General features: G+C 47.1%; 1 protein-coding gene across 3 annotated transcripts; it reads right to left on the reverse strand.

Moving 5' to 3' along the window:
• Nucleotides 1–228: 228 nt before the first annotated feature.
• LOC121450463 (26S proteasome non-ATPase regulatory subunit 4) lies at nt 229–8,723 on the reverse strand. Of its 3 annotated transcripts, XM_041655367.1 has the most exons (11): nt 8,608–8,651; nt 4,887–5,069; nt 4,177–4,317; nt 3,054–3,168; nt 2,477–2,563; nt 2,214–2,282; nt 1,854–2,069; nt 1,451–1,568; nt 1,201–1,332; nt 1,041–1,108; nt 229–528 (listed from the first exon to the last, which is right to left on the reverse strand). In XM_041655367.1, the coding sequence occupies exons 3-11, from the start codon at nt 4,296–4,298 to the stop codon at nt 358–360; spliced, it is 1,098 nt and encodes a 365-aa protein (XP_041511301.1). In that variant the 5' UTR covers nt 4,299–4,317; nt 4,887–5,069; nt 8,608–8,651; the 3' UTR covers nt 229–357. The 3 variants fall into 3 exon arrangements, with proteins under 3 accessions (XP_041511301.1, XP_041511299.1, XP_041511298.1); XM_041655365.1 differs by lacking the exon at nt 4,887–5,069 and having other exon boundaries at nt 1,460–1,568; nt 8,608–8,723; XM_041655364.1 differs by lacking the exon at nt 4,887–5,069 and having other exon boundaries at nt 8,608–8,723.
• Between the last annotated feature and the right edge of the window lie 11,506 nt (nt 8,724–20,229).

Raw genomic sequence — 20,229 nt, forward strand, 5'->3', positions numbered from 1 at the left:
CAAAAATAAAAACACGTAACTAATAGTTCTTTGACCTATCAGACATGGACTGTTCGTCCCTAGACTGCCACCACGGTGTTATTCTCTATTCACCTCAGTGGCCCTGGGATCTAATGGTGGAGCCACAGCAATGCTTCTCCTAGTGACAAAGGAAAAGAGCCTGAGGAACCGTCAGGGCTGGGACGAGAAGGAGCTGTCTGCAGCGCAGAAGTGGCGAGCACTCCTCTATTTGAAGCAAAGGGAAAAACTTGCCAAGCTTTATTCAGGTTGTAAAGTCTGCAGACAGCACATCTACGTCTATAGCCAACCCCGTCTTCACAGTCCCCTGGGCAGACTCAGCCAGCCCTCCCTCCAGGCTCACTTCTTGTCTTCCTCTTTCTTGTCCTTCTTGCCATCCTTGGTGGCCTGGGAGGCTAAAGAGCCCATTGCATTCCGAATGGCTTCGTTGTTGGGATCCACGCCGGGAAGGTTCTCCAGGACACTCTGAAGGAACTCTGGGTCTTGCATCACATCGTAGTCGTCCTCCTCCTGAAAAAGGCACATGAGGCACATGAGCGGGGGCACACGGGCAGCAGAGCGCTCAGGGAAGGGGCTGCAGGGGCCGGGTGTGCCACAAAGGGAAGGAAAGGCTCTAGGTAAGCAAGACCCGTGTCCATAATGGCATGGGCACTAACGGACAACACAGAAGCAGGAGAACTCTGCTAACGGAGCGCAGAGGGTAAAACCACCACCACATGCAGCTTTCTTGCTGGGAAACGCCCAACACTCCTGTCCCCCAGACCCTCTCGGGAGGACTCCATAGACTTCAATCCAGATCAATCCACTAGAAAATTCCAGGACAATAGAATGCTTCTCCAACTCACTGTTCCCCTGGCAACGTTTACACAGAAGAAAACACACATCTATGTGTTTCCTTCTGTTCCTCAGAGAACTCGTCTGTGAAATGCTAGGGAGGGAAGCCTCAGCCCTAAAAGGCTGGGGATCTAAATACAAGGGGATCTCAAACATGACTGGATCCAAGGGTCACTGCCGGCTCTCACCTTCACAGGCTCAGAGGTGTCCATGGCTGAGCTAGCATCGATGTCAGCTGACTCTGTTTGGCCGAACTCTGAGGAAAGGAGAACAGCAGTCTCTGCTCAGTGCCTTCTCCTCACCCCAACCTCAGCCCTGCCCAGGCCCTTGAACACAGGCCCTACTCACCTGCTCCCTGCAGCGACATCTGCATGGCGTAGGCTATCTGCTCCTCCTCAGTCATGCTGCTTAGGTCAGGAAGCCCAGCACGGCCAAACTCCTGCTGGCTGATGGTCATCTTCAGGAGGGCATCGTCCGAGTCTGGGAAAGAACAGAAGGGCAAGGAAGACCTAGTGAACATCCCACAGGGCTGGCTGTGCCACTACCCAAGCCTAGCTTAAAATGGCTACATCCTCAGGCCCGGGACTTCAGAATCCACCTCTTTCACCTTCAGTCCCAGACGTTGCAATTCCAGCCTCGGCAGCAGAGGCTGCAGCAGCCCGCCGTGCCTCTTCCTCCTGCCGCTGCCGCTGCTCTTCCATAGAAACACGAAGAGCCTGGAAAAGAGAAGACAAGATAGACTACTGGGGCACTGCTGTGGCTGGAGAAAACAGGAGGGCACCCTCTGGTTTATCGTAATCGCAGGAAGAGAACTGCTGAGAGATGAGAAGGGGAAATGGAAGCAGCAGGACAGGGCCTGGGGCGTCACCAGGAAAAGGAACAAGCCAGAGCCCTGCAGACAGAGCTAAGAGAAGGAAAGGATGGCATGGGAGTGCCCAGGATGACCCAGCCCACGAGCTGGGCATCTACAGAGAGAACAGACCAGGTCAGCATCTGCTTACTAGAGCCAACTCAGGATCAGCACTGGGGTCTACTCCAAACTCGAAGTCACTGGCACCGAGCCCCAGCATGGCACCGCCTTCACCAGCTAGAATAGGAGAACTGATGAGGGCATCAGCCAAGCTGGGCCCAGGGGGCACTGTCACCAGGTGTGATCCGGTTCCGTCCTTGCCATTCAGCGTGTTCACAAAGGCCGTGAGCTTCTCTGTGTTCACCTCCTGCGGGGCAGAGAGCACAAGACAGACCCCTCCTTCACTCACTGCTCCCAGCAGTCTCCAGAGTCCCAGGGCCTCTACTCCAGGAAAGGAGGGTCCTGTTCATAACCAATGGATCAGATCCCATGCTCTACAATCCAGACTTACCTCTTCCCCAAAATTGATGATGTCAACGTTCACTTTTTCTTTCTTGAGGCGTTTGGCTAGTTTTACCAGCTGAGAAGAAAGTAAGAAAACCAAGAAATTGATTCTATATATTAAGCACCGAACTTGCCTCACAAAACACACAGAAATTCAGCAGCCGACCAAAGGTCGACACAAGACTGAAATCAGACATCCACCTTTCCCCCAGATTCTAAGTAGGTGGGGGAATTCCCAAATGCAGGCTCTGCCTGAGGCCGCGGACTCACATCCTTCTCCTGGTCCTCCACTGGGCTCCCCACGAAGGCGATGATGCGCATCTTATGATTCTTGCCCTGCCGGTGCTTCAGGGCCAGCTTGGAAAGCAAAAGAAGTTCCCATCAACCACAGGAAGCATCAGCTCCTCTCTGTGTCCCCTGCCCCTCCTCTTCCTTCCATCACGGTCACGTTGACCAATCACGCAGATCAGGCCTCCCTCACATCCCTCACGGTCCTCCTGTCCCACCCTGTCTATACTGAGTAAGCGTGCTCTAGGTCAGTGCTTCTCAACCCGTGGCTCACCACAGGGGTTGAGGGTCGAGTGACCTTTTCACAGGGGTCACTAAGACCACTGGAAAACACAGGTATTTACAGTACAGTTCGAAACAGTAGCAAAATTACAGCTATGAAGCAGCAACACAAATAATTGTGTGGTTGGTGTCCTCACAACATGAAGACCTGTCGCAGTGTGAGGAGCTGAGAACCGCTGCTCTAGGCCATCTCTCGTCTTGCTCTATCCAGCTCTAGATTACAGTTCTCAAGAAAAATGAGCACTGATCCTCACAGCAGGGAGGCGGCAGGACTCACGTGGGCCACACGAATGCCGGTGCAGAAGGTGATCTTGCCCTTGGGCTGGACAGTATGGAGCTTGGAGAGGATGCGGCCAGTGTCGGGCGTGAGTGTGGTCAGCACTTCACAGTCACTAGGTGAGAGCAAAGCATTTTGGTGAGCTCAGACACACAGTGCCTCCCGACCACTCCCATTCCTCTTTTCTTTTGGGGGATTTCTCGAGACAGGGTTTCTCCGTGTAGTCCTGGCTGTCCTGGAACTTGCTCTGCAGACCAGGCTGGACTCAAACTCAGAGATCTGCCAGCCTCTGCATCCTGAGTACTGAGATTAAAGGTGTGCGCCACCACCACCTGGCTATTCATGTTTTCTTTAGAGACCTTAAAAACAACTTTTATCATTTTTAAGATAGAGTCTCCTGAAGGACAAAATGGTACAAGCCTTTAATCTGCACTGGGGAGGCAGAAGCAGCAGATCTGATTCTGATACCAGCCAAGGCTATATGAGACCCTGTCTCAAAAAAAAAAAAAACTGACAATATAGCTCATTGGTTAAGAGCACTTACTGCTCTTATAGAGGCTCCAGCTTCATTTCCCAGCACCCACACTCCAGTTCCAGAGAACCTGAACCCCTTTTCTGACCCCTGTGGGCACCATGCATGCCCATGGTGCATATATATAGATGCAGGATAAATATTCATATACATGAAATACAAAATAAATAAATTTTAAACAAGAAAAAAAGAAAATCCCAAAGGTTGGGGCTGGAGCTAAGCGGCAGAGCCCTTGCCTCGCACAAAGGAGACTGGGGTCACCTTTAGCATCAAAATGACAAGAAAAAGTTAAAAGCTGAGCATGGTGGTGCAGGCCTGGGAGACAAGAGGAGGTCCACCCAAGTCCAAGGCAGCCTGAGGCACACAGCAAGTCTGAAGACAGCCAGGGCAGAGGGAAAAACCTGTGTGTGTGTGGGGGGGGGGGGTGTTAGTAAATCCTCCCTACCCAACAGGCTGTGCTGACCACAGGAGGAGGGGAAAACACGGGGAAGGGTAAAAACAGCCTGTACTACCAACATAAGGTCAGCCACCTACAGACCCAACATGGCAACACCACCCACCTTCAGAGCCCCACTCCTGGGTCCCACATACTTGGCCAGGGTGATGAGGCCCACGTTATTCTCAGGATTGCTTCGAGTCTTTGAGTGACACACGATGTTGACAGCATCCTGTTGGGCCTGCAGCCGGGTGGGAAGGAAGTCTCCATTCCGCATGTACTCGCTGTTGTCCACGCTGTCAAGACGGGGAGAGGGGGACACAACAATGGAGGATCCCCCAAAACATATTCTACAGATAGGGGACCCTTCAACACCTCCTGCCAGACACGCTGTGGCACAGCAGTGGCTTCAGGCTTAGAACGCAGGGTCACCTGGAACTTTCTATCTTAACAGAGCACACAAGCCAGGCGCGGCAGCACACAGCTGTAACCCAGGAACTCGAAGATGGAGCTAGGAGGATCAAGAGTTCATGGTAAGCCTCAACTACATTATAAGTTTGAGGCCAATCTGGGCTATATGAGACCCGATAAAACAAAACAAAAAACCCAAGATCTAGATAATATGAAATATAGACTCTGGCTTCCCTGCCTTTTGGTTTGGGGGTGGAGGTATCAGTCACACAATCTACTATTGAGCCACACATCCCTGGTCCGGGACCAACTCTTGATGACCCTTGAGGTCTCAGGGAGTTCTTCCAGCCACTGACACCTGTGTTCAGGGAAGAGCGCAGTGCCCAGAACAAGGTACTTTCCTCGAAAGCAAAACTGGCTCAGTGATAACTTTTTCCACCTTAGAAAGCTTTACCTGATAATAACTAGAACCGCAAATGGTAGGGGGTGATTTATTGGATATCAGGTGGTGCTGAGACACAGGCTCTTCTCATTCTGCCACTTAACTTTCTGACAACTGCATTTGTATGTATGGTTGTCTGTCTCTGTGTGTCCTCAGACCCTGTGAAGCCAGGAGCAGGTACTGGATGAGCCGGACCTGGAGTTAGACGGTTGGAAACAACATACTGCTGGGAATTGAAGTTGTATCCCATGTAAGAGCAGCCTGCGCTCTCTGAGCACTGAATATCACTCTACCCCTGGGTAATTTTTTCTCTGAGAAAGTTGCTTCTTTCTCGAAGGTCCGGTTACTTCACTCTTTCATTTCATTTATTACTTGGAGGGCAAGACAAGTATGTGGCAAATGCTTGCCACAGCATGCACATGCTAGTCACAGGACAACTACAGGGAACTGGGTCTCTCCTCCCAGGGTTCCACAGCTTCAACAGGTCAAATAAAGTAGCAAGTCCAAAAATAAGAACAATAGAGGCTTTCGGCATGGTTTGGATGGGACAGCTCAGTGCAAGGGCTGTGGGCAAGACCAACGAGCAGCTGAGGGGGGTGGGCAGACCACGAAAGGGAGAGGGGGAGAAAAGTGACAGTGACCAAAGCCACTGCACTGCGGAGTGGCTACCGGAGGAAAACACACCCCACCACCCATGCATGTACCCCTTAAAACGCCACTGTTAATGTCAGTCCCAGTATTCCAGAGGCAGGACAACTACAGGGAACTCCAAGTGGGGCTACACAGCAAGATTTTTTTTTTTTTTGGTTTTTCGAGATAGGGTTTCTCTGTGGTTTTGGAGCCTGTCCTGGAACTAGCTCTTGTAGACCAGGCTGGTCTCGAACTCACAGAGATCCGCCTGCCTCTGCCTCCCAAGTGCTGGGATTAAAGGCGTGCGCCACCACTGCCCGGCTACACAGCAAGATCTTGTCTCAAGCCAAACAAAACACCACACGACTGCCCAACTTTCCCTATCTCCAGCTTGATATGCATGGGGTAATATGCGTTCCCTCAGCAGCATGCAATCCTTCATCCCCAAAATCGTAACAAAATTGGGCTTCCGGTATTACCTCAACTTTCCCGATCATAATTTTAATGTGCAGTTCTGTGGTAAGGTGCTTGCCTAGCATCAACAAGACCCTGGCTTTGGTTCCCAATACTGCAAAATCAATTGACCCACCTCTCAAATACAGGCCAGGCAACAGAGCATACCTGCAGGCTCAGCTACTTAGGAAGTCAAGGAAAGGATTTCTTGAATCCAGGATTGGGAGTCAGCCTGGGCAACATGCTGAGATCCATCCCTGTCCCCTCCCCACCCCTCTCCCTCACCCTCGGTCTCCCTTAGAAAGAGGATGAGTTTTCCACGCTGAAGATGACTGTGAACTGATCCTCCCAACTCTACCTCCTAAGTGCTGGTTACAGGTATGTGGCAGCACATCTGACTTGAGATGACCTAACAACACAAACAGAGCTCCATTGAGTTCCACACTGCCCAAGCGTGATACCATGCATAAAAAACTAACAAGGAAAGAGTATAGCAGGTGCTGGTGGTGCACACCTTTAATCCCAGCACTCAGGAGTCAGAGGCGGGCGGATCTCTGTGAATTCCAGGGCAGCCATGGCTGTTACAGAGAAACTGTTTCAAAAAACAAAAACAAAGAACAAGAAGTAGGGAAGGAAGGACGGATGGACAGGAAGAAGAAAGAAAGAAAGAAAGAAAGAAAGAGAAAGACAAGACAAACATCACAACACATGCATTTTAAAATAGCTCCCTACAGAAGACTGGTGCCTGGAAATGCAGGACCCTCAGGGAAAACAAGGGCTCTCACCGTTCTGTGCCTGGGCAATGGCACCGATGGCTGATGCCTGTGGTCGTTTAACACAGCACTCTAAACTTTCTTTTGGGGAGAGGGGGTAGAAACAGGATCTCATTATGTTCCAAGCTGGCCTCAAACTCATGATCTTTCTGTCTCAACCTCTTCTGTGCCACGATGACAGGTGTGTACAACACCTGGCCAGATCAGTATTTTCAAATCAATGCCAATCTGTACAACAGTCTGCCTCCATCAGCCCCCGAGTTATAGAACTGAATACGAGCTCTTTGGTCCTAACTTCTTCCTACAGTGATCCCTTCCACCTTCCATCAATCATCTGTTAGTCACCCTGCTCGACATCCCCAACACGGGGCTTTTTATTTAAGCAGCTCTCTTCACAGCTCAAGTTCCGAGGAGTCCCAAATGCCATGGCACTCCAGTAAGTACCACACAGAAGTCACTACAATTCTCCCAGTGTGCGAAAGGTTGGGGCCAGAAAACAGATGCTGGGTTCCAAACTTGTCTTCTTTCTCCCTTAACATGTTCTCTTCTAGAAGTGCACAAACTTAGAAGACAAAAATATGGGACTTGAGATAAAATTTTAATTTCAGACATTTAACAAGTGACTTTTAAGATCTCACACACACACCTACAGAGGTCAAAGGCACTGGATCTTCTGGGCTGACAAGGAGGGGCTGAGAACAGTACAATATGAGTGCTGGGAACTGAACCCCAGTCCTCTGCAAGAACAGCAAGGGCTCTTACCATCGAGGCATTCTCCAAACCAAACAACTTTTAAAAGCAACATCTGGGTTGTATTAAAATCACTTTTTATACTAAAAACTATGCACTATTTGCCTGAAATTCAAATTTAGCTGGGCATTCTGGTTGTACTGTTTTGAGGCAGTCTTCCTAGGCATCCTGACTCACGGAATTCCCCTGCCTCACCTCCAAAGTGCTGGAAATACAAGCTTGAGCCATCAAGTCTGGCTCACCTTGTATTTTAGCTGGCAGCTAGCCTATCTCCAAAGAGAAACATGGGCCTGATGACTCAGGCTTATAATCCTACATACTTGGGAGGTGGAAACAGAGGATTGCAAGTTCAAGGCCAGCCTACGCATCTTCTCGAATAAAGCTTCAAAGTCAGCCTGGGCTACAGTGTCAAAACTCCATCTAAAAAATCATAATGATGACACATAATAAATGCAGTAAAGAAGAGGTGTGGCTGTAGCTCATTCCTGAGCATTCCCAAAGCTCAGGACTCAATTCCCAGTATCTACAAAAACAAAACCCTCTTGTAGCCCTGAAGAAATATATGTCCACATCTTGACTTTTTAAAAATTTATTATTTTTCTTTTCCTCAGCTTCTAATCCAATTCACAATAGGTACTCATGCCAAGTATCAAACTGATCGCATTAATTCATCGGAGAAGAGCATTGTACGGTAGCTTTTGACGCCTGCGTATCACAACCACTAAAAGTTGTGTGACCCGAGCAAATCACCCAAAGGCCTTCCGACTCGTGATGAAATGAAGGACCATCTTCCCTGAATGCTGGTATAGGTTCAAGAGAGAAAAAGTACAGGGAAAGGCAATGAAGTCGGAGACGGGTGGATGGGGCGGTTGGCCTCTGCTCCTCATTCCTTTAGGGCGGCATGGAGGGCAGGGTCCGAGAACCAACCTAAAGGCTGCTGTGGGAAAATAGGGTTCCGAGGCCTGCGTTCCTGGGCCGGGATGACTCAGGGAGTCGCCGGCCTGTCTCCCGTGGGCCCCAAGGCCACATCGCCTTGCGACCCGGTCCCCACCCCAGGCCTTCGGGCCTCGGCGCCGTGCGCACCCGCGACCCGGACACGGCCCCCGGCCAGGTCCAAAGCTCCTCACCAAACCATAGTGCTCTCCAACACCATCTTGCCACCTTCCCTCTGCGGACCGGCTCCTGGACTGGCAAACAACAGCGCCTCCGATTGGCCTGGAGCTCCTCGCCAATCACAAAACTCGGCCTCCTCTCCGCCCCGCCGCCCCGCCTCCGCGCCCCGCGATGCGTTCTGGGACTTGTAGGCCCCGCAGATGCGGAAGCGGTGCCAGCTACCTCCGCGGCAGAATTAGCTTCTGCAGGGTCCCCCAGCTGCTTCCGGACGCTGTGGAGCAGCTGTGAGTTCTCTGCACAGCTGGGCCTGGTGACACTCGCCAGTCAGCACTCTGCAATCTGAGACAGGAGGGTTGTGATTTACCCCCTCCTCTGCTCTTTTTGTTTATTTGAGGTTTTGTTGTTGCCGTTTGAGAATTCTCTGTGGAACTGAGGCTGAACTCCTGGTCCCCCTCTACCTTCACCTCCCAAGTGCTACCCAGATCGGAACTGCAGTTTCGTTTCGGGGCCAACCTGGGCTCCATAGTTACATAGTGAGACTGTCTCAAACACACACACACAGACCCGCATGCACGCACGCACTACTGTGGATATGACAGTTCAAGCATGATTTTTTTTAAAAAAGAGTCGGATCAATCTCTGTGAGTTGGAGACCAGTCTACAGAGCAAGTTCCATTCTAACTCTCCGTTTCCCATTGTACTTTGTTTATCCAACTGCTATAAACACTTACAACCTCAGGGTGGTGGTGGCGGCGCACGCCTTTAATCTCTGCGCTCCAGAAGCAGGTGGATCTCTGTGAGTTCAGGAGAGCCAGGGAGAAACTTTGTCTTGTAAAGCCAAGTCTAAGAATGAAAAAACAAGAGTACTGCAGGAATGCCTCAGTGAGCAGGTGCCTATGAACACAACCGAGCCCCAATTTCAACTCCTAACACCAAAAACAAACAAACAAACAAACCAAAAACTATCCCCACCAAAAAAAAAAAAAATACAACTGAAAATTCTGGTAGTGGTGTCTGTTGCAAACACTTTATAGATTTTTAGTAAACTCTCCTTTAATAAAACTTATTTATTTGTTCTGCCCCCCACCCCAGACAGGATTCCTCTGTGTCACAACTCCGGCTATCACAGATCCACCTGCCTCCACCTCCCCAGGGCTAGGATTAAAGGCGTGTGCCACCACACCTGGCTTTGTTCTGCTTCTTTTATGATTGTAGTTTTTCTTTTTTTATAGGGTCTATTTTACTATTTTATATGTATGAGTGTTTTTGCCTTTATGTATGTATGTGTACCAGACGTGTGGTGTCTGAGTTGGGGCATACACATGTGAATTCAGGGGTCCTCAGAAGCCAGAAGTCAGTTTCCTTGAAGCTGGAGCTACAGGTGGGTATGAGGCTCCGTAGGAGTGCTGGGAACCAAACCCAGCAGCAAGTACCCTGAACCACGGACCCATTTCTCCAGCCCCCATTTATTTCTGAATTTTATTTATGTTGTGTGTGTGTGTTTGCCTGAATATGTGTGTTCTCCATCTGCATGTATCACAAGTACCGCAGTGTGGTGTGGAGGTCAAAAGACAACTGGTGGGAGCCAGATCTTCCCTTCCACCAGGGGGGCCCTGGGGATCAAACTCCGCTTGTCAATCTCGTTAGCAAGGGGCTTCACCCACTGAGCCATCTTGCTGGCCTTTTAGCAAGGTTGTGATGATTATATTGGTATTGTGTCTTGGTTTCCGTTCCTGTTGCTGAGGTAAAATACACTGACAGAGGACCTTAAAGCTGAAAGGGCTTCTGACTCACAACTCCAGGTTACAGTTCGTCATTGCGGTAGAAAGTTGTATCAGCTAGTCATACCGTAGCCACAGTCAAGAGAAAGGAGCAATAAATGGACACAAACACCCTCGGTCTGCTCACACCGTTATATACATATAGCCCAGAATCCCTAGGCTCAAGGAATGGTACCACCCACAATGGTTGCTTCCCTCCACATCAACCAATGTAATTGAGATAATCACTCACAGGCATTCTCAGAGGTCCTTCTCCCAGATACTTCTAGGTTGTGTCAAGTTGACAATTAAAACATCACTGACCCAAACTCCCAGGAATAAGGGTCCCTAATGGCGAGATGCCGAGTGGGAGGAGTGGATGAGAAATAAGGGAGACACAACAGTAGCTGGGACCAAGGAGGCCTCACGCAAGCTCATGACTCAGGCCAGACAAGCTTCTTAGGAAGCACAGCATCTGCCAGGTGCTGGCACACGCCTTTAATCCCAACGCTCGGCAGGCAGAGGCGGTAGATCCCTCTGAATTATGGGCCAGCCTGGTCTACACAGAGAAACCCTGTCTCGAAAAACTAACAAACAAAAAGCTAAAACTCTCAAGCCAGGCATAGTAGTGCACGTCTATAATCCCAGCACTTGGGCAGCAAAGGAAGGAGGCTCTCTGTGAGTGTGAAACCAGGCCAACCTGGTCTACATGACAAGCTCCAGCAGCCAGTACTATAATAAAAAAGCCTTGCCTCAGGCAGGGAGAATCCCAGGTAGGGAGGCAGAATCAGAGGGATTCAAGTTCAAGACAGGTTTACTCTACATAGTGAGTTCTAGGACAATCTGGGCTATGTAGAGACTTTGTTTCAAAAAACTGAAACAAAGAAGAAACTCCAGAAGGGAAAACACGGAATGTTTCAGCTCTAAGTGAGGCATCTGGAGTTTGTCATCTAATCAGCAGGACTCCAGAATCTTGGTAGCTCCACCATTCCAGCTTTGCCACCTGCAGCAACAGTTTCTCTCCTGGGTTCTTCCACTCCAGAGTGCAGCCCTCGCTGGCAGACATGGCCCAGTCCTGGCCATTTCCAGGACCCTGGGATCTCCACTGCAACCGAAGCTCCACCTCCGCAGCGTCTTGTAATAGCCTCTCAGGGCCTCTCCAAAGTGACTCCGCCTCAGTTGCTCTCCACATCTCCATAAATCTCGCGTCTTTCATGCCTTCAGAACCAGTGCCAGGTGGGTATTATCCCCAAGTCCCGATGTCAGTTCCTGTGCTTGCCCCCTGAACTACAGCAGTGTGCTGACCTTAGGGAAATACTTCCCTATGCGTTTGCTTTCAAGAGGCAGAAATGCTTTTTTAAAGATGTGTGTGTGCGCACACGTGTGCAGGTGCCTCAGGGGTTAGAAGAGGACATTGGATCCCCTAGCATTGGAGTGACAGGTGGCTGTGGGTGCTGGCGACAGAACTCAGGTCCTCCAGAAGAGCAGCGAGCGCTCTTCCCCACTAAGCTCCCCCTCCCCCAACTCCAGACTTTCTTTAAACAAATTTGGGTCCTGAGGAGTCTGATGAATGAGCCTGTGTCTTCAGACATTTCCCGGGGTCCCAGGCTTCTCCCCAGTGTTGTCAATCTCCTTAGCAATCCCAGCTGTTTCCTCGGCACCAGCTTGAGCCTGTGGCTGTTCCTTTGTTTCTTTGATTGTTCAGCTTTTACCCCAGTATTTGACTCCAAGTTTTTATTATTAAGACTAATTAGGAGCATGCTTCATCTGGCGTCCAACTCTTGGGGCATGAATTCACCTTTGTGGCTTTGCAGTCACCTGAACAGTCCAGAGCTGCTTGGGACCAGAGTCAATGCCCCGCCGGATGGGTTGACAATTCCTTTTCCTTTCCCAAAGCCCTCCGAGTGAGTCTGGGATTTTTCTGTTGCAGCCTCTCTGCTGCAAACTCCACAGATGCTTGCGGGGAGTTAGGTCCTCACCTCCCTGCTATGCAGCTTCCACACATGTACTTCTTCCCCATGATCTCCTGTGTGCACTTTTCAGACAGAGAGTTGTGGGCTTTCCTTGGACCCCCTCCTTGGCTGCTGCCAAACTAGGTAGTGTTGGACTCTAGCGTCCAAACACCGAGAAGGAGTTGCCCCCAGAGACCATCTCACACACCACAGCCAATGCAAAAGCATGAGGATTTTATTAATTCTGTCATGACAGGGTCCCCCAGCATTCGGGAAGCCGAGGGACCTTGAATAGCGGGTACAGTCTACTTTTAAAGGGGCCACAGAAGCAAGGGGGGTTGTTCTTTGACTATTCTGATTGGCTTATTTGAAAGGGCTATTACCAATAATTGACTGGAGAGCTGTTGCTAGATCAGATGAGGTAAGAGGTCATTTTGACCCCGTTTCCCAGGGGACCGAACTAAAACATACGTATATGGGTAATTGTTCAGGAACTGAGTATGTGCGAGTGTAGCTGTTAGGTCCTTGGTTCCCAGGGGAGGAGGGGAAGCACTATGGCACAGAGGCTGAGAGGATTCAAAAATGGCTTTAGGATTGTCTTAAAGTCTTACATTCCCTCCTCTTATTTGGTCAAATATCTCAATCTTGAGATATTAGTCAGATGAGGCAAGGGCAAGGGTATCAAAGCAAGGGCTTGAGGAGGCATGGATTGCAGGTATGAGGGGGCAGCTGCTGTTCTGGCTGTGGGGTGCTGCAGCTTTTCTCATGTCCCTCCGGAATACCCCAGGCGTCAATTCTGGAACGAATGCGAGATTTCCAGGTGTCAGGGTGGCCAGGGGTCTCTATGCCTGTGCTCTGAGATCTGGAGAGCCTTCAACCGCGCCTGCAGATGGGGTTTGTGAACAAATGGGTCATGAGGGGCCTTAGGAAACTAAGAGGGGGTCCCCCATATTGGATCTCATAGGGGGTTAGTCCAAGCTGAGACGGGGTGTTTCGTACACAGAACAGGGCTAGGGGAAGGAGCTGTACCCAGTCTCTAGTGTCAGATTCCAAAGGCTAATTTGGTTTTGTTTATCCTTTTTACCTGTCCTGAACTCTGGGGTACTATTGCTTTTACCTTAGCCAAATTAGCAAATTAGTGGGGTGCTTTGCAACCCCCTCCTTTTTTTTTTTTTTTTTTTTTAGATCCGCCAACTGGACTCTGGCAATAAAGACGGAGCTGCTCCCTACCAGCTGGAGTATTGAAGTCCCATTCAGGTCAAGTCAGAGGGAAGGTGTCCCATCCTCTATCTTGTTCGGTAATTGGGTTGGCCTGCTATCAGCTCCTGGGACATTCTTTTTTCCTCTGTGGTTAGGAGCACCTGTAAGAGCTGCTGGCAATCATCCCAAGTGGGCTGATGAATAACCAGAACAGATTCTATAAGCCCGGTCATGGCCTGAGGGTCCCGAGAAAAGGAAGGGTTATAAGTAAAGATTAGAGGCAGAAAAAGGCAGTATTGTAATTGGCCTGCTACTGAGCAAAGGGGGAATGCTTGGGAGATCACTCTCTCTAGTGGACATCCCTCCCCTGTCCCAGCATAGACACTGAGTACTGAAGTTTTCAGGGCTAGGGCCCCACCAGCGGGGCTCCTCAGGAACAAAGTGCTTCCTCTGGGGGAGGAGGAGGGAGAAGTCTGCCATGCTCGGCTGGATATCAGGAAGAACCGGAGGTGCCTGGATTCTGGGTTTCTTTTGCTCCTGTACAGGAAAGAGAGAAGACAAAGGGCTTGGGGAGGGGCAGCCATCACCTCCTCCAGCAGTGGGGCTGCTTTTGGAATCAGGGAAACTGATGATGGCCAGGGGGCCAGTGCCAGGTTCTGAATTCCTGCAGGTGGATTTTAACAAAGACAAACCGACATACAAAAACAAAAAATACAAAGAGACAGACATAAACTCAAAACCAGAAGCTGGTGCTCTCACCACCACTCTGGTGTAGAACTGAAAATACACAAGAACAAAAAGACAGACATAGACTCAAAATCAGAAGCCGCGTGGCAACAAACTGATATGAACCTGGAAGGGAGTGGGTGATAAGGGCCACACTCCCTAGAAACTAAGATGACCTGGTCGGTCCTAGTTTCACAAATTGCCAGTGAAGCATCCTCCACGGCTGGCCCAGGGAGTGTTCCCGGACACGTCTGTCCCACTGCCTGGTCCCCTTCAAATACTAGCCCTGCGCAGGTACAATATTTCTTCAAATTTACTCATTCACAATTAACAGAAACAGAAACACAATACACAAACAGACAAACATAAAAATGAGCTCGTTTCTTTATACCTCCAACTGGGTTTAGACTGTGTCTGGGAGCGACTCGATTCCCGGTCAGGGAACCAAATGTTGGACTCTAGCGTCCAAACACCGAGAAGGAGTTGCCCCCAGAGACCATCTCACACACCACAGCCAATGCAAAAGCATGAGGATTTTATTAATTCTGTCATGACAGGGTCCCCCAGCATTCGGGAAGCCAAGGGACCTTGAATAGCGGGTACAGTCTACTTTTAAAGGGGCCACAGAAGCAAGGGGGGTTGTTCTTTGACTATTCTGATTGGCTTATTTGAAAGGGCTATTACCAATAATTGACTGGAGAGCTGTTGCTAGATCAGATGAGGTAAGAGGTCATTTTGACCCCGTTTCCCAGGGGACCGAACCAAAACATACGTATATGGGTAATTGTTCAGGAACTGAGTATGTGCGAGTGTAGCTGTTAGGTCCTTGGTTCCCAGGGGAGGAGGGGAAGCACTATGGCACGGAGGCCGAGAGGATTAAGAAATGGCTTTAGGAGTGTCTTAAAGTCTTACAGTAGCTGCCTTGAAAACCCTCTTGGGCTTCTGCTCTTCTACGCAGCAGTAGCACCTCACATTTCATCATCTTCTTCATCACCATCAGCTGCAGATTTGGTGAGATTATTGGGAATTTTTTATTTGTTTTTTTGAGACAGGGTCTTTCTGTCACTTTGGAACCTGTCCTGGAATTAGCTCTTGTAGACCAGACAGATATCTGTGAGTTCTAGGCCAGCCTAGTCTACAAGAGCTAGTTCCAGGACAGCTAAAGCTGTTATAGAGAAACCCTGTCTCGAAAAACAAAAGCAAACAAACAAACAAAAAAATCAAAAGGAGGACTGAGTCATTTACTAAAGTTATACAGGGCCCAAAAGAAACCTTCACTATTTTTTTTTAACAAAGATTGACTTCTGCAGTAAATAGAATGATGCCAAATTCAGAAGCTAGACAAATAATTAAATATCTGACTTTTGAAAATGCTAATTCACAATGCAAAAGGGTAATTAGGTCTTTAAAGGCAAGATCAGCACCCACAGAGGAATGCTTTCTGAGATAGTAAATATTGAATCTCATGACTGTGGTGATACTTGGAAAGGAGGGGTGATTTCCAGAGGTTTGGGGAAAAATAAAAATATCAGGTGTTCTGGTGAACAAGGTCACCTAAATGGGGATTTTAGGCACATCATTCCTAGAAACAATATTCTTTTCTAAGAATAATCCAAACAGAACACCTCTCCTTTCTGAAGTATACAGAAGGTGTGGCAAAGGCCAACACTGGACCAATGAATGTGGATCAACAAGGACAGAAAAGGTAACCCTTTGCCATTGGAAAATGCTTTGGGGGCCCTCGCACAGGTCCCTGTGCTATACAGCAGCCTTGAATGCTTGGGACAAGATTCAAGAATCAGGAAAAATAATTGAATCATATACTAAGGTTACACAAGGCCCAAGAGAACTGTTTAGCAACTTTCTGCAAAGATTAACAAAAGCTGTACAATCAGGGTAGCAGAGCCAGAAGTTAGGCAAGTACTCATTGAGTCTTTTGCTTTTGAAAATGCTAACTTAGAATGCAAAAAGATACTTGGGCTCTTGATGGTTAGATCAGTACTGATAGACAAATGGATCCTACACACAGCCAATGTTGAGTCCTTTGACTGTAACACTGAGGCTAGGGATAGGAGATCCAAAGGTATGAAGAAACATCAAAACACTAAATGCTTTAATTGTGGTAGAATAGGCCATCTGAGAAGGGATTGTAGACAAAGCATTGCCAGAAATAATGTTTATTCTGGGAATCACCCAAATAGAAGGCCCCAACCTTCTAGGTGATGCAGAAGATGCGGCAAAGCCTGACTGGACCAATGACTGTAGAACAAAAAGAGACAAACAAGGCAACCCATTATCACTGGGAAACTCCATGAGGGTCTCTTGCAGGCCCCCAAGTCAAACGTGTTCCAGTCATTCCCAGTCACTGTAAAGGACATGCCTCCCCAGGAAAATTAGAAAGTCCAGTGTCTGCTATAAAAAAACAATACTGCTCTGAATGATAGAATAACCATGTAGGATAAATCAAAAATTCCAAGAGAAAATGAAACTTTTTTTTTTGCTTATTATAATATAAAGCATATTACAGGTGTATCACACAATCCTACAGGTCAGGCAGTTATAGAAAGATCAAATCAAACTATAAAGGATATATTAAACAGAAAAGGATAAAAACGACCCCCAGAAATAGATTGCATAATGCTTTATTAGCCTTGAATTTTCTTAATGCTAATGAAAAAGGAACAATGGCAGCAGAGAGGCATTGGATAATGGGAAAAAAACTTTTGCATTAAATCAGCCAGTGTATTTCAAGGATGTGTTGACCTCAGAATGGAAACTAGAAGATGTGCTATGTTGGGGAAGGAGTTTAACTCTTGTTTCCACAGGAGAAGAAAAGCTATGGTTACCATCAAAATTAATCAAGATTTGGTTTGAAAAAGATAAACCTCTTGGGAAAGAGAAATGACAGCTCATCCACAGAGATGACAATCATACAGGTGGTAGTAAGGGAACCTTATAAGGGTTGGGGAAGGGCTCTGTTCTTATCTTTGCAGGAAAATAGAAAATACCGATCTTTTAAAAGTCAAGAGACTTTGGACATCTAGATGCTTAAAGAAGAAAAGATAGCTATCCAGAAAGAATCACCAAGCAAAAAGAAATCTGACTTATGGTACCAATATTCTCTGCAGAGTAAAATTTCACTATCTAAACATACACATCTCCCTACTTCTCAGTATAATGGTCCTCATGACTCACTTAAAAACTCCAGCTTTGGAGTTGGATGGCGACTCTCCTTCTCTAAATCCAAGCATGTTGTTAAAAGAAAAACTCAGAGTTTCTGTCTCATATCAGGAGCCACCTGGTGTGGGACAGAAGGAAAATAAAAACCTAGGGACTAAGGTTATCAAAACTCTGCTTTCAAAAATTCTACTTCTCCTCACACCTATTTTTTTTTCTTTTCTTTTTTTTTTTGGTTTTTCGAGACAGGGTTTCTTTGTGGCTTTGGAGCCTGTCCTGGAACTTGCTCTGTAGACCAGGCTGATCTTGAACTCACAGAGATCCGCCTGCCTCTGCCTCCTGAGTGCTGGGATTAAAGGCATGCGCCACCATCGCCCGGCCTCATACCTATTTTTATCTCCTTGGACTTTTCATTGAATATATGTCTATTTAAATTCAAACTTTCTGTGATATGAATAATGTTTAAGTTTTCCGCAGTGAACAGTAAATATTCCTACAGTAATCTTGATGTCTCCAGGAAGAAGATGGGGCTCCACAACAAGGATCCCACCTGGTTCATATGATGCCATTCAGCTGATAGCACCGCTTAAAGATCGGCTTTAGACTACAACCTGCTAGAACAATTTCAAGCTGAGATGATCCAGCTGCACAGACTCCTCTATCAAGGACCTGAGACAAGCTCTGTACTTTCCCATGATGCATAGATTGAATGATACAGCTTCTTCTCCTAGGACTTAATAATTAACCCAAATTTTCCTTTCAGAATCCCCTAAAGATACCATCAACCCCCAGACAGCAGGAAGTAAATAAAGCATTATACAATCTTTTTCTGGGGATCTTTATTACTCCTTTCTGTTCATTAAGCCTATCCTTTAGAATTTGATTTGGTCTTTCTATAACTACTTGCCCTGTAGGATTGTGTGGTATACCTGTAATATACTTTATCTTGTAATATTTTTATTTTTTGCATAATGCTTTATTAACTTTGAATTTTTTAAATGCTAAATGAGAAAGAGACAACAGCTGTGGAGAGACATTGGATAGTAGAAAAACTACAGAATTAAATCAGCCAATATATTTTAAAGATGTACTGACCTCAGAATGGAAACCAGGACATGTTTTATGTTGGGGAAAGGGTTTTGCTTTTGTTTCCACAGAGGAAGAAAAGCTATAGATACCATCAAAATTGATAAATTTTAGATTTGAACAAGAGAGACCTCTTGATTAGAAGAGGTGTTACCTCATCAAACAATGTAGCCATTCAATCTAAACTAACCTATAAAACTAACAAATATTTTTTCATTTGCTCAGACATAGTTGCCAAAAGGGAACCTCCTCAAAATAAGGTTGAGGTAAGATTTTGTTTTTGTCTTTCAGAAGAATGAAGACATCCAGCCAAGGAATCTGAAGACCACTGGACAAATAATACATATGAAGAAAAAGGACAAATCATCCAAAAAAAAAATGTCCCAAGAAAAAGAGTAAATTGGTCTATTGATAAATCACATTTTCAGCAGAATAAAAGTCAGAGATCTACAGAATATGGCATTTAAGATGTTTTAATAACATAGGGTTTTTTTTAAATGACAATGAGACATGTCTGTTCCTGGCAGTACCAATCTATTTTGGAGAAGATGATGGGCATCAAAGAAACTCCATATGCAGTTTACCTTCTTTGTGGCAAAAGTTAGACACTGAACAAGAAAGTAGCCTTGTCTCAAATACTGACAGTATACTGTCCAAATTGGACAAGCAGTACAAAAGGAAAGTGACTGCCCAACTTCACCATGACAAGTTCGGAAAGCACTCCAGAATACTCTGTTTCACAGAAAAGTCTGCCAGATATTTTAGACCTGTAAACCAAAGATGGATGTCCCAACGAATCTTGGGTGACTCTCCAGGAAGCCAGTTCTTTCTGTCATTTTCACATTTTTTGGAACTTGCTTGCTTGCACTTCCTGTTTACTCAAGTAATATTATTTCCTTCTCGGGTCTCTGAGGGAGTTGAAGACTAGATAGTCATCAAAAGATAGTTTTGAGTTGGAAATGCAAGTTAGGATAGAAAGTGAATTAGGTACAACACTGTGGACTCACCAGGACAGTATAGTTTAGAGTATTTTCTCTGAATTTGTCAAGTGCTAATAGATTGGACATAGCTTGTTTGTTTTTGGTGTTTTGAGACAGGGTTTCTCTATAGCATTGGAGCCTGTCCTGGACCTTGCTCTGTAGACCAGGCTGGCCTTAAACTCACAGAGATCAACCTGCCTCTGCCTCCTGATTGCTGGGATTAAAGGCGTGCTCCACCACTACCTGAACAAGACTGTACACTGTTAAAGTAATTTTTTTTTCTTGGTTTTTCGAGACAGGGTTTCTCTGTGGTTTTGGAGCCTGTCCTGGAACTAGCTCTTGTAGACCAGGCTGGTCTCGAACTCAGAGATCCGCCTGCCTCTGCCTCCCGAGTGCTGGGATTAAAGGCGTGCGCCACCACCGCCCGGCTTGTTAAAGTAATTCTTGACTGCATATATTATATATAGTCATTGTATTTATTGTATATAGTTTTTCTATGCTAGCTATATTTTGTTTTTGACAAAAAGGGGTAAATGTTGTGATAATTGTTTATGTTCTGACAAAGCTTGCCACTAGTTAACCATAGAGGTCTTGATGTCTGTACAAACAGGAGACAGGAAATGATATGGGTGGGTGAAGAAAGGAGGTGATAAGGTGGGGGTCAGAGTCAGAGAGGTAAGAGGTGACTGTGGCTGTTCCTTTGCTTCTCTGATCTTTCAGCTTTTACTTTGATGTTTGGTTTTGAGTTTTTATTA

This window comes from Microtus oregoni, unplaced genomic scaffold (genome assembly GCF_018167655.1).
Source record: "Microtus oregoni isolate MIOR12 unplaced genomic scaffold, Mior012 000007F_ref0000211, whole genome shotgun sequence".
In the NCBI taxonomy this organism is placed as follows: Eukaryota; Metazoa; Chordata; class Mammalia; order Rodentia; family Cricetidae; genus Microtus; species Microtus oregoni.

What these genes read in the sequence shown, in the direction of transcription:
- LOC121450463 (XM_041655364.1), bottom strand. Translation starts at nt 8,633, where the DNA reads ATGGTGTTGGAGAGCACTATGGTTTG. An exon ending in TGGGACTGAAGGTGAAAGAG is followed by an intron (nt 1,333 to 1,450) that starts GTGGATTCTGAA and finishes GTTCTTTCCCAG; the next exon opens with ACTCGGACGATGCCCTCCTG. An exon ending in ACACCTCTGAGCCTGTGAAG is followed by an intron (nt 529 to 1,040) that starts GTGAGAGCCGGC and finishes TGCCTTTTTCAG; the next exon opens with GAGGAGGACGACTACGATGT.